Source organism: Mauremys reevesii, linkage group 4 (assembly GCF_016161935.1).
Source record: "Mauremys reevesii isolate NIE-2019 linkage group 4, ASM1616193v1, whole genome shotgun sequence".
NCBI classification, from domain to species: domain Eukaryota; kingdom Metazoa; phylum Chordata; order Testudines; family Geoemydidae; genus Mauremys; species Mauremys reevesii.
The window spans coordinates 21,578,749-21,591,628 of record NC_052626.1 but is presented as its reverse complement, the minus strand read 5'-3'; the positions used below and the strand labels follow the sequence as shown (position 1 = coordinate 21,591,628).

At 46.6% G+C, this 12,880-nt stretch overlaps 1 protein-coding gene across 3 annotated transcripts in view; it reads left to right on the top strand.

The window, feature by feature from the left end:
* The first annotated feature begins 8,857 nt into the window (after positions 1–8,857).
* The window catches only part of RCOR1 (REST corepressor 1), a 130,209-nt gene continuing 126,186 nt past the window's right edge, over positions 8,858–12,880 (top strand). For all 3 annotated transcript variants that reach the window (XR_005598269.1, XR_005598268.1, XM_039538034.1), the window contains exons 1-2: positions 8,858–9,290; positions 9,412–9,471. Coding sequence is in view for 1 of the 3 variants with exons in the window: in XM_039538034.1 (XP_039393968.1) it covers positions 9,095–9,290; positions 9,412–9,471 (256 nt within the window). In the remaining 2 variants the exon portion in view is untranslated. The remainder of the gene's footprint in view (positions 9,291–9,411; positions 9,472–12,880) is intronic.

Here is a 12,880-nt window from a genome sequence, read left to right as displayed (position 1 = left end):
GCCCATCTGCCCCTCACCTTTCACCTAGCACTTCCCTGATTTCCAGTCCATCAAAGTATATGACTTCTCCACTGCTCTCAGCTCCCTCCTCAATTGTTAGTTCATTCAATTGTCTCCACCATTCTCGACTCCTTTTCTCCTCGTAAAGTCTATCCCACTAACCTCATCACCATGCTGACTTTGCTACACATTTCTTCTCTTTGTTTATGTCTACACTACAACACTGTACCACTGGAATGTAGGTGTGATCTACATTGGTGGAAGGGCTTTTTTCCATCAGTGTAGTTAATCTGCCTCTCCAAGTGGTGGTAGCTAGGTTGACAGAAGAATTCTTCTGTTGACCTACTTGTGTCTACACTGGGGATTAGATACACCTAACTGTGGTGCTAAAAGTGCAACATTTTTCACAGCCCTGAGCGATGTAGTCAAGTTGAACTAATTTTTAAATGTAGACTGGGCCTTGATTGCAATGGGAGCTAGGTGCGCAGGTGCTTTTAAAAGTCTCACCAGGCACCTATCTGTATATTTACGCACCTAAATACCTTTGAAAATCTGACCCTTAGCCAGGGGCGGCTCCAGGCCCCAGCACGCCAAGCGCGTGCTTGGGGCGGCAAGCCGTGGGGGGCGCTCTGTCGGCGCCGTGGGGGTGCCGGGCAGGGTGCCTTCGGCGGCTTGCCTGCAGGAGGTCTGCTGGTCCCGCGGCTTCTGGACCTCCCGCAGGCACGCTTGTTAGATGCTTGTCTACGTGAATGATGTTACCTTTGTAGCCCTCCGGGGTCGCAAGGAAAAGTTTGGGAAAGTGCAGCGATATCTTCCTAAGTTTGCAGACAGCTCAAACAATAGTTCTGACCGACATCAGCGGGCCCGTTCATCTCAGTGGAGCATTAACATGGAGCTCACTGCTGTAACATAGACCCAGGTATAAACTCCTCTGCTTGGGTGGGTAGAGAGGGAGTCCCCCTTATCCAGGGCCGCCCAGAGGATTCCGGGGGCCCGGGGTCTTCGGCGGCGGGGGGCCCTTCCGTTCCGGGACCCGCCGCCGAAGTGCCCCAAAGACCCGCGGCGGGCCCCCCCGCCGCCGAATTACCGCCAAAGCCAGACCCGCCGCCGAAGTGCAGCCCGGTCTTCGGCGGTAATTCGGCGGAGGGGGGCCCCTGCCGCGGGTCTTCGGGGCACTTTGGCGAAGGGTCCCGGAAGGGAAGGGCCCCCCACCGCCGAATTACTGCCGAAGACCGAGCTGAACTCGGCGGCGGGTCCCACTCTGTCTTCGGCGGTAATTCGCCAGCGGGGGGTCCTTCCGCTCCGGGGAGGAAGGACCCCCCCCGCCGGCGAAGACTGGGAGCGAAGAAGCTCCTGCGCCCGGCCCCGCAAGAGTTTTCCGGGCCCCCCGGAGCGAGTGAGGGACCCCGCTCCAGGGGCCCCGAAAAACTCTGGTGGGGGCCTCTGTGGGGCTCGGGGCCTGGGGCAAATTGCCCCTCCTGCCCCCCCTCTGGGCGGCCCTGCCCTTATCCAGGACAGATCTCAGGCTTGGGAAGGGACCACGGCCTGTGGAAACAGGAATGGTAATGGGTTCCCCATCATCCCAACAGATGGTTCATCAGTGTTGTTGTAGCTGTGTAGGTCCCAGGCTATTAGAAAGACAAGGTGGGTGAGGTAATATTGTTTAGGGGACCAACTTCTGTTGGTGAAAAAGACAAGCTTTTGAGCTGCACAGAACTCTATGAAGAAGAGTTCTATGCATCTCAAAAGCGTCTCTCTTTCACCAGCAAAAGCTGGTCCAATAAAACATTTTACCTCACCCACCTTGTCACTTGTATTCTGTGCAAGGGTAGGGACATATGGGACTTAATCCTGCTCCAGTTCAAATCAGTGGGAAAACTCCTACTAAATGCTACTTAATGTAAGTGTAGTACAATTCGATCAAGTTTGAAAATAAGTGATTTATAAAATTGGCAGTAAGTGTTGTTTGAACAGTTGTTGGGAAAGAAAAATTATCAATATTTTATTATTAAAATACATAATACTATAATATAAACCATATTTTAATTTTGAGCCCTAATTTTGAGCATACAGTCACCAAAGGTGATATAAAAGAGATATAACCATAGAAAAAATACAAAATTAATCTGTGACCCTGCAAAGACTTATGCAAAAGCTTAACTTTGAGCACATGATTAGTCCTGAGTTAAACAGATCTACTCAAGTGTGTAAAGGTAAGCACATGCAGTAGTCTTTGCAGGGTTCAGGCCTCAGTGTCAACATAAACTCCTTTTGAATCTAACTCAAATTCCTTTTCAAAGGAAAATCAGAAACTATTCCCAGCACCCACATTTCTGAAGTAGAAATACTGGAGTGTAGAATACAGAAAAGGATAACTAACATTCTGCTAAGTTTGCATTTTTGTCTCTCATGAAGTGTGTGTATTATACTGTAGAACTAACACATTTTGAACCAAGAAATATTTGCAGTTGCTATGCTGGAAGCTTGAGAGCATCACTTATTATTCCTGTGATTTAGAACATCCTTTTGAAAAAAAAATGTGGAACCAGAAATTGCTGTTGTGAAATTAGTTTTTTGAATTCATGAAAAAGTCATACATTTTACTGCAAAAATAACCAATTTTACAATATACTGGGAAAGAATATAAAACACTGTATGGATTTTTTCTATACGTGCATGTATATACTGTGATTTTATATATATATATATATATATATATATATATATATATATATATATATATACACCGCTACCTCGATATAACACGACCCGATATAACACAAATTCGGATATAATGCGGTAAAGCAGTGCTCGGGGGAGGCAGGGCTGTGCACTCCGGTGGATCAAAGCAAGTTCAATATAACGCGGTTTCACCTATAATGCAGTAAGATTTTTTGGCTCCCAAGGACAGCATTATATCGAGGTAGAGATGTATCTAGATATAGATAGATATATAAAAACACACACAAACTGTATGTGTATTGAATCAAATCTATCTAAAAATACACATACAAACTGTGTATGTGTATCTATATAATAAGACTCCAGGATTGTCACTGCGGAGCCTAGAATGTCTGTTAAATCAGTCTGAAGCAATGGGAACAGATACAAGCCTGGCTGAGAGCTCTTTTTGTTTAGAATATCACCAGATTCAATCATCACTGGGATTCGTGGTCCGTTACTGTCCTATTTTTATGTTGTTAGTAATTTTGACTTTATGAATTACACCTGTGTGAAAGCACAGGCTTGCAGCTACTAGTACATGTATACTGAATTTGAGATAAATATCTATCTATATACGGATTATATAGTAGAACCTGAAAGTTACTAACACCTTGGGAATAGCGGTTGTTTGTAAGTCTGAAATGTTTTTAATTCTGAACAAAACTTTATGGTTATTTCAAAAGTTTACAACTGAACATTGACTTAACACTGCTTTGAAACTTTACTATGCAGAATCAAAATGCTGCTTTACCTTTTTTTTTTAGTAGTTTGTTTAACACAGTACTGTACTGTATTTGCTTTTTGTTCTCTGCTCCTGCCTGATTGTGTACTTCGGGTTTGAAATGAGGTGTGTGGTTGACTGGTCAGTTCGTAACTCTGGTGTTCATAACTCTGAGGTTCTATTGTATATATAAAATGTATACATTGAGGGCTGGTCTACACTACAAAATTAGATTGACCCAGCTACATCACTCAGGGGTGTGAAAAATCCACATCCCTGAGCAACGTAGTTAAGCAGACCTAAGTCTGCATGTAGATAACGCTAGGTCGATAGAAGAATTCTTCCATCGACCTAGCTACTGCCTCTCAGGAAAGTGGATTTACTACAATGACAGGAGTAAGTGTATACACTGATGCGCTACAGCCGTCACTGCAGCTGTGCTGCTGTAGTGTTTTAAAGTGTAGACATAATTTGGGTATATGTGATGGTGATGAATATAGACAAGAGGACATTATTCTGAAGGAAGCTGACGTATATTTCACAGGGGCCTGTTTATATATTTCTTTCTTTGTCCAGTTTCAAGGGAGAAAGTATAGTGATGAAAATTAAACAAGACCTTCTTTGATGAGATAAGCAGCTATCTAGAAGTAAAATCATTTTGGGGTTGTTTACATGGGGACACACAGGCCTGGTCTAGACTAGAAAATTAGGTTAGTATAACTACATTGTCTAGAGGTGTGAAAAAGCGACACCCCCTGAGTAGCATTGTTAAATTTACCTAAATCCCTGTGTAAACAGCACTGGGTCAAAGGAAGGTATGTCGCTGTGGTGTTTTAAGGGCTTGTCTTCACTACGGGGGTAAATTGACCTAAGTTACGCTGCTCCTTTCCAGCTACGTGAATAACGTAACTGGAGTCGACGTAGCTTAGGTCAACTTACCCCTTCCACTCTTCCATTGACTTATCTTACTCTTCTTGGGGAGCTGGAGTACTGGAGTTGACCAGAGAGCACTCTGCCGTCAATTTAGCGGGACTTCACTAGACTTGTTAAATCAATACCCACTGCATCGATTGCAACAGTGTGGATCTCCCTGGTAGTGTAGACAAGCCCTAAGGAAAATTAATCCAAATTAACTTTTAGACTCCTGCATTAAATGCCTTTGTGGACACATTCAGAATTAAATTGGCCTTAATTCAATTTAGTTTAAGTAAAACCCACTTTAATTTTGAATAAGAGCATCCACACAGAGGTTTTCATGTGGTTTACTAATCCATTTTAAAAGTTAATTTGGATTCACTTTCTTAAGTTCCTCTGTGTAGACAAGCCCTTAAACCCCTGTTTGGATGCTGTCATTCAGAATTGAGGTGGCCTTAATTTGGTTTAGTTTAATTCACTTGGGAAGAACTTTTCACACTCCTAATCAGCATAGCTATCCTGGCAAAACTGTGTAGTGTAGACCCATCCAGTGTAAGGCAGAGTAACCAGTAAAATAGTAAATAAGTCAAATATTAAAAAAAAAACCACAGTATCTCGATCAGCAGGCTTTCTCTCTTCCCTTTTCAAGTTCCCTCACATTTAAATGATGGGCGAGGGAGGTGGGGTGTGACTGGAGACAGTTTGTCTGACATTCAGATAGCTGCAGCTAGTCAAATTGCAGCTTTAATTGTGCTGCTGACCAAGAAAAAATAACTGCTGCAGGAGGTAATTTGAATTAGTAATAGAAGGTACAAGCCATTCTAGATTTACTTTACTTTACCTCATGCTACTGCACTGTTCAAATAGTAAATACACCTTTACAGCGTGTGCATTCCAACTGTCTCTCTTTGGCAGGGATAGTCATGACTTTTTTTGCAAAGTAAGAGTAAAAGTGTTTTTTCCCCCTGAACAAACGTCATTCACCGATAGCAATTCAGTAGAAAAGGGAGAGAAAGTAAAAGTGCTTTTACTGCTTCACTTCTTTCTCTCCCCTTGTTTTGTCCTCCCACTCCTTTCACAGCCTCTGCCCAACCAAACTGTGGTTGCTATTATTATAGTTTGATGGTGATAATGCTGTAGCACCACTCATAAGAACATAAGAAAGGCCGTACTGGGTCAGACCAAAGGTCCATCTAGCTCAGTATCTGTCTACCGACAGTGGCCAATGCCAGGTGCCCCAGAGAGAGTGAACCTAACAGGCAACGATCAAGTGATCTCTCTCCTGCCATCCATCTCCATCCTCTGACCAACAGAGGCTAGGGACACCATTCTTACCCATCCTGGCTAATAGCCATTTATGGACTTAGCCACCATGAATTTATCCAGTCCCCTTTTAAACATTGTTCTAGTCCTAGCCTTCACAACCTTCTCAGGTAAGGAGTTCCACAAGTTGACTGTGTGCTGCGTGAAGAAGAACTTCCTTTTATTTGTTTTAAACCTGCTGCCTATTAATTTCATTTGGTGACCCCTAGTTCTTGTATTATGGGAATAAGTAAATAACTTTTCCTTATCCACTTTCTCAACATCACTCATGATTTTATATACCTCTATCATGTCCCACCTTAGTCTTCTCTTTTCCAAGCTGAAGAGTCCTAGCCTCTTTAATCTTTCCTCGTATGGGACCCTCTCTAAACCCCTAATCATTTTAGTTGCCCTTTTCTGAACCTTTTCTAGTGCTAGAATATCTTTTTTGAGGTGAGGAGACCACATCTGTACACAGTATTCGAGATGTGGGCGTACCATGGATTTATATAAGGGCAATAATATATTCTCAGTCCTATTCTCTATCCCCATTTTTTTTTATCAGTTTAGGATCAGACCCTGTTGTGGTAGGCACTGTACAAACAAGACAAAAGTCCCTGATCCTGCAACTGCCTCCATGTGGATAGATTCCTGCACCCACATGAAGTGCTAGAGCAGTCAAGGGGAGTCTTTGTGGGCTCAGATTTTTGCCTGAGCAGAGCTCCTGGAAGGACTAGGGCTCAAAACCCCAGTCGTGCTGTTGAATCTGCACAGGCACAAGTGTCTGCCCACGTAGCTGTTTGCTGTTTGGAAGTGGAAGAAATGTGGAGTGTGACATATGGTTTCTGAGCCATATGCCTGTCAGGGCCAGGGCCGGTGCAACCACTAGGTGGCCTAGGGCACCAAGTGGTTGGGGGCGCCAAAAAGAGGTGCCCCCCGTTTTTTTCAAACAGCGGAACACAAGGCAGCTGCTGCTCCCTGCCTCCTGGCTCCAGAGGGGCCGCCCGGGGCATGGCCAGTCCCTCTCCCTGGGGGAGCAGCCGGCGGCAAAGGGGGGAAGGGGAGAGTCTGGCCGAGCAGGGCTCCTTGCCACCCCCGGGGCTCTCAGCAGTGGCAGCAGGCTCGGGCGCTGGGTGGGCGGGGGCTGTCTGCCTGTGCCGCCACTGAGAGCCCCAGGGGTGGCGGGGAGCTCGGCTCGGCCCGCGGCGCAGAGAAGAAGGCGCAGCTGCGCTCTGCTCTTTGGGCTCTGCAAGGTACCTAGCTGGGCCGCGGGGAGCTGCACGGGCCCACGGAGCGCTGGGGGGTGGGCAGGTCCAGTCCCTGGCCTGGGGAATGGTGTATGTGGGAGCAACCCGGGCACCCCTCCCCCAGCCAGTGCCACCCCCTCCAACACTCACCAACCAGTTACCTTCTCTCCTGTGCACCCCCCACTCCAACAACTCACCCTATCCTGCCACTTTTGCCTCTGGGCAACCTCCAGCCAGCAACCCCACAAGCCTGCCACGGTCACCTTCACCCCTGCATCAACTTTGGGACTGCCCCCCCGCCATCTCTCTCCTGCCCACCCCTCCCTTGTGCAAACCCCTCCCTGCCACCTTCACCCCCCTGCAACAACCTTGGGCAAGACACCCCCCCGCCTGCCAGTTCCTTGCAACAACCCCCTCTTGCTCACTTCTCCCTTGTGCCACTCCCTCCCTGCCACTGCACCCCCTGCAGCGAGCCCTTTTTGCCTCTGTGCAATCTCTTCCCTGCCACTACACCTCCACTCCCTCCACCTCTTGGCCACCTCCACCCTCTGCCACAATCCTGTGCACCCGCCTCTCTGCCACCTTCACCCCCTGGAAGAGCCCCCATATGACCCCCTCTTTGCAGCCTCCTTCCCCCCCCCCCCGGTGCCCCCTGAACTTTGTGAACATCTGGGCCCCCTGGGGGGAACTTGGCCGTAGGAAGGTGTGGGCTGGACATCGGAGGGAGGGCGCAAGGTGGAAGTTTTGCCTAGGGCACAAAATATCCTTGCATCTGCTCTGGTCAGGGCCCAACCTGGGAATCCTTAGAAGAGTGGTTTTCATGGGAGCGAGCCCGTTGATGTCACAAGAGAAAGCTCTACAAGGTCAGACACTTAAACTGCAAACTCCGCATGGCAAGGACCTTATTTCTATAAGATGTAAGGCCCACGTCCTTAAAGGTATTTGGTGCCTTGGAGGATCTGGGACTAAGAACCTGACCCTGCAAACATGCACATGAGCAGTTTTCTGGGACAGCTCTTGTGAACAAAGCTTGTTATAGGGGCAAGAGTCTGCAGGATTGGCCCTCAAGGACCTGATCCTGCTATCGGTTACGCAAGGGCAGATCCCTACACCTGCCTGGCACCCTGCTGCCTTCAGCGCCCCGGTCGGCCAGCATCAATCTCCCTCCAGCTTTTATTGTGTTTCATTAAACTCTGTCTGTTGCTCATCGTCCCCTTGCCAGGGGCCTGCTGCTCAGCTGGGTGGGGTGGCGGCTGCTGCTTTGCCCCTCGGCTAAGGCCCTGATCTCCCTCCCCACGCGGCGCCAGCCAGGGGGCAATTTGTCCAACTCCAGCAATTACAAGGACTTTTCCTCCCCGCCCTGCCAAACGCCTCTTGGCGCTGGAGGGGAGCCACTGCCCGGCCAAAGCACGGGCAGGCCGCCCGCGCCTGCTCCCAGCGCCCCCGCGGCGGCGGCCGCCCCAGCCCGCGGACACTTTGTAGCAATGACTTTCTCTCTTTGTATGGGGATTCCATTCAAACTGAGCGGCGGCCGCCGCGTAACCTTCCGCCACGGGGAAGAAAATAGTTCCCAGCCCGCTGCTGATGAGTTCAAAGCAGGCGGTTCGGAGCCCCCCCGCTGGGGCCCCTCCGCCCGATCCCCTCCCCCTCGCCGAGCCCCTCCCCCAAGCTCCCCGCGCCTCCTCGGCAGCGCCTCTGGGGCCAAGGCGTGAAACTCCCCCTTCCCTCCCCGATACAATGTAGCCTTGGAAGGGGCTGTATCACTGGGCGTAGAGATTGCAAAACCCAACCACGTACAGCGGGCGATACGCCTCCACCTAACCTGACAAACGGAAGCGCCGGGCCGGCTTGATGGACGGGGCGGGGCGGCCAATGGCAAAGGCACCTGGCCTCCCAAAATGTGGGGGCCTCCAATGGGAGGCCGCGGGAGGTAGGGCCGTGCAGGCAGCAGCGCAGGTTGAGGAGCGTCCCAGTGCAGGGAAGTGCAGCGCTGGGATGAGCCTCAAAGTTCTAGCCCTCGCCGTGCAGGGGATTTAAAGCGGCCGCGCACTGAAAGCGCCTCAGCCTCTCTCCCCCCCAGCCGGGGGCTTTGCCAGCCGCTGCTGCTCCCAGGCTCCAGCAGCCCCTTGTCTCCACCCCCAGCCCCCCAAGTTAACTCTGATCTCTCTGCCAGCTTCACCCCCAAATGCCAGCCATGATAGAGAAGGGCCCAGAGGTTTCAGGGAAGAGAAGAGGCAGGAATAATAATGCCACTTCTGCCGCCAGTGCTAATAATAATGGGAACAATAAAAGTTTGGCAGCAGCGGCAGCACCCAATGGAAATAGCAGCAGCAACTCCTGGGAGGAAGGCAGCTCCGGCTCCTCTAGTGATGAAGAGCATGGTAAGTCCCCTGAAGTGGGAGCCTCAAACTCGCTCCGGGATTTTCTCTATTCATCTCCCTCTCTCACACGAATCAATGAAGCACGTTCCTTCTAACCCGGACTCTCTCTTTGACATCTCAGCAGGAGGAGGCATGAGAGTTGGAGCCCAGTACCAAGCCGTGGTTCCTGATTTTGATCCGGGTGAGTTATTTTGTCTCTAGTGTCGCCTAAGGATTCAGCACCATTGTGTGTGAGTGGGTTAGGAGCCTCCAACGGCGGGGTGTGTTTGTGTGGGGCTCTGCCTGGAGATCTGACATCCTGCGTTTGGGAGTTGGGGGTTAGTGGCTGGATTGATCCGCTGGACATAAGACTGTTTTATTGAGGGGATGGGGGAGAGGTCACTTTGTGGCATTAGATTTCTAGTAATGAAAAAGGGAGGGGGAAATCAACAACTTTTGTGTGTGTGTTCACCCTGCTGTCCAAGGAAAGAACAGCAACAAGGGGGGAACGTGTAGGGGAAACGTGCCTCCAGACCGGGGGGGGGAGGAGGGAGATCGTTCCTTTTCCATGAAATAGAACCAAAACTATAGCTATAGATCTATTTACGTCCCTCCTCGCCCCCGCCCTCCCCCAGGGAAATATGAATATCTTACTCTGTGGCACGGAAGCAAGAGGGATTAGCCGCGCTACTTTCTCTCCCCCCCCCCTCTTTCTTCAGGTGTGGTTAGTTTCATATTCACAATGATCGGGTTGGGATCTGGGTCTTTAAGAGAGTAGCATGGCACTAATTAAAAGGACTTTCATCAAATTCCCTGGCACTAATATGAAATCGAATCCTTTAGTGGGTTTTCTATTCCCCTACCCCCAGGACTTTTTAAAAATACACACGCACCCTCCCCTCCCCCAAAACGAGACATTCAGGGCCAGAGAAGAACAACGATCTCTTTCCCACCCCGCCCCCCCCAACGGTTAATAAAAGAAGTCTAGATGCTTTCCAGAGGGCGCTTTGCAAACGGAGAAAAGCAGGGAAGCTGATTTGGCTAGGAGAGACCGTACATGGCAGTTAGATTTCCGCTCCCCCTCCACACGACTTGTGTGTTTGTGGGTTCGACCATAAGGGTAGAAATAAAAAAGATGAAGTCACAAATGCCTGTTCCTCTTTTTGAAATATATTCGAATATGGCTCTTTTAGTCAAACTAATGTGGCTGTTTTTTTAAAAAAAAAAATTCTTAAAAAGAACCAGTTGGTTGCCAAAATGTTCCACATTCCATTTATTCTGCTGCAGTTCTTTGTAAGCTAATTTAAAGTGGTATGGAAGCAAATTGTGAGCAAACAAAGGAATTGTAGTTGTACTGGAAGGCATGCGATTCAAACATTTTAGTATAGATGTGTCTACAGCTGTGTGTGTAAAGGTAGACTGTCGACTTCCTTAGTTTTTAAATGTGTTTTTTAATTGTTCTTTTGTAACTGTGGGTTAAAGCTAGTGAAAACCCTCCTCCTGTCTGGAGGTCTTAACACTTGGAGTTGCCTCTTGCATATCTCAAACTTAATTGAATCCTCTGTACCTCTCAGCTTAAAAGAACAAAACACATGACTTGAAAATAACAATAGTTCATTTCTCAGAACAAACCAGAGAGTAACTCCTGCTGTTAATTGACTTATTAGATCAATCTAAATTCAGAAATATATGTTCTTGAGCTTCGCCATGTAGAGGATAAAGATGTTTTGGGTGCCTTTTTATTTAATGGAATAGGTTGGTTTTTCTCTATTTTTACATTGTTGCAGTCTCTGCAAATTAACTTGTGCATTTTTTGTGGATACTCAGGTTGAACATCTTTTTAGTTACAGCATTTCATATAGCTATTTACAGAGTTTATTTGTATTGCCTGTCTCTTCTGTCTTCTTCCTGAGTAGACATTTCTCCTTGGTTCTTCTGGTTGACAGAATAGGATACAAGGTCTCTCTGCACATGGGAGCTCCATTTTTTTTGGATGACTGCTGGGGGAAGGGCTTATTAGGTAGCAATTGACCCTCTCTTTCATTCTGTAGGTCAAGCACAACATTGCTATAACATACATGGATCCTACTGGCTTCTAGCCAAGTGTTGCAACAATACTTTACACTTTTCATTGAACCTTGCAAATCAATTCTCTAGCTTACCTCATTTCTCAACTTTTTTTTTCTTTACTGCTATGACTGAACTGAATACATTTAGGATTGCATTTATTTTATTCTAATTTTCAGATAATGCTGTATAGATTTACTTATGCAAAAGTTATTGCATTCATTACTGACTCATCTTTCTTCCCAGTGGGGTGGGAAGTGTATGACATAGCTGGAAAAATAAATTTAACTTACACAACTTCAGTGTTCAGTGGAAGTTCAGCCTGAGTAAACAATGCAGTACTTAGTCCATAATGGCCTGATATCAAGTCAATAAGCAGACTTTCATTGACTTCAGTGGGCTTTGGATTGGGCCCTTATTGTGCAACTAATTTTTAGACATAATTATGAGTTAGTGTATACTCACATCTATGTTCTACTTAAGTAGATTGATAAAATTTAGCATTAGTTTTTCAAACTACCGCGATAGTTTTGCAATTAAACATTGTTCACAAAAATGGATGTTTTCTCCTCTGAACGTCCCTATTCAGTTTTTTATTTGATTTATTTTATAAAAAAAATAATAGTATGCATTCCTAAGTAACTGTACTTCTGGACTATAATGCCAGTCAAACTTGACCTTTCAACAAATAGTGTTAATTTTTAGCTATCTAGAGCCTATATCTCTTAACCCTAAACAATTGTTTAGCCTGGAAATTCCTATGACTACTAAATTCAAACATCATAGTGTTATAATAAAGCACAATGACTGTAGGTTCAGTTTATTAAACATCCTATTTCTAGTAGGGAACAAAGGATTGTAAAACCTGTTGTTTCTTTGCCCTGGCCTATTCTGGGACTCTAGCTGGTGCATTGGTACAAACTCCTAGTATAAACAATGTCTCCTTACCCCCGGGTAAACTGCACCAGTGTAAAACTGTGTGTATGCTAAGGACCTGGACTGTTGCAGCTGTACTGGAGGCCGAAACTCAGTGTAGACCAGATATTTTTTTTTTTTTTTTTTTTGCATTATGGCCATGATCTTAGTATAGGGACTGTAAATGCTTTTAGCTACAGTTCAGCATTAAAGTTAAGTATGCCTTTGATATATTTATTATTAATCATGTTTGTTTATTATGCTAGTGCCTAAAGACCAACCAAGAATGGGGCCCTATTGTGGTAGGCACCATATAGAGTAACAGACAGTCCCTGCCCTGAACGCTTACAATCAAAATTAGTATAAGAAGCAGAAGTAGCAGTCATGTTTGTTCAGTCTGTTTCTTGTGTGTATATGTAAAAATATAATGCACATGTGTGAGGCAGTTATAGTAAAGAATATTAAACTAGGAAGGCTTTTCAGAACTACATTCTGCAAAATAAAGTGAAGTCGAGCAAGAATTAACAAGATGTTGATTCAGATTTCGTAATTACCTTGGAGTTAGATCAGACCAAAGAGGCAGTGAATACTGTACAACTTGAAATCAAGAATAAGGTCTCCTTAATTAC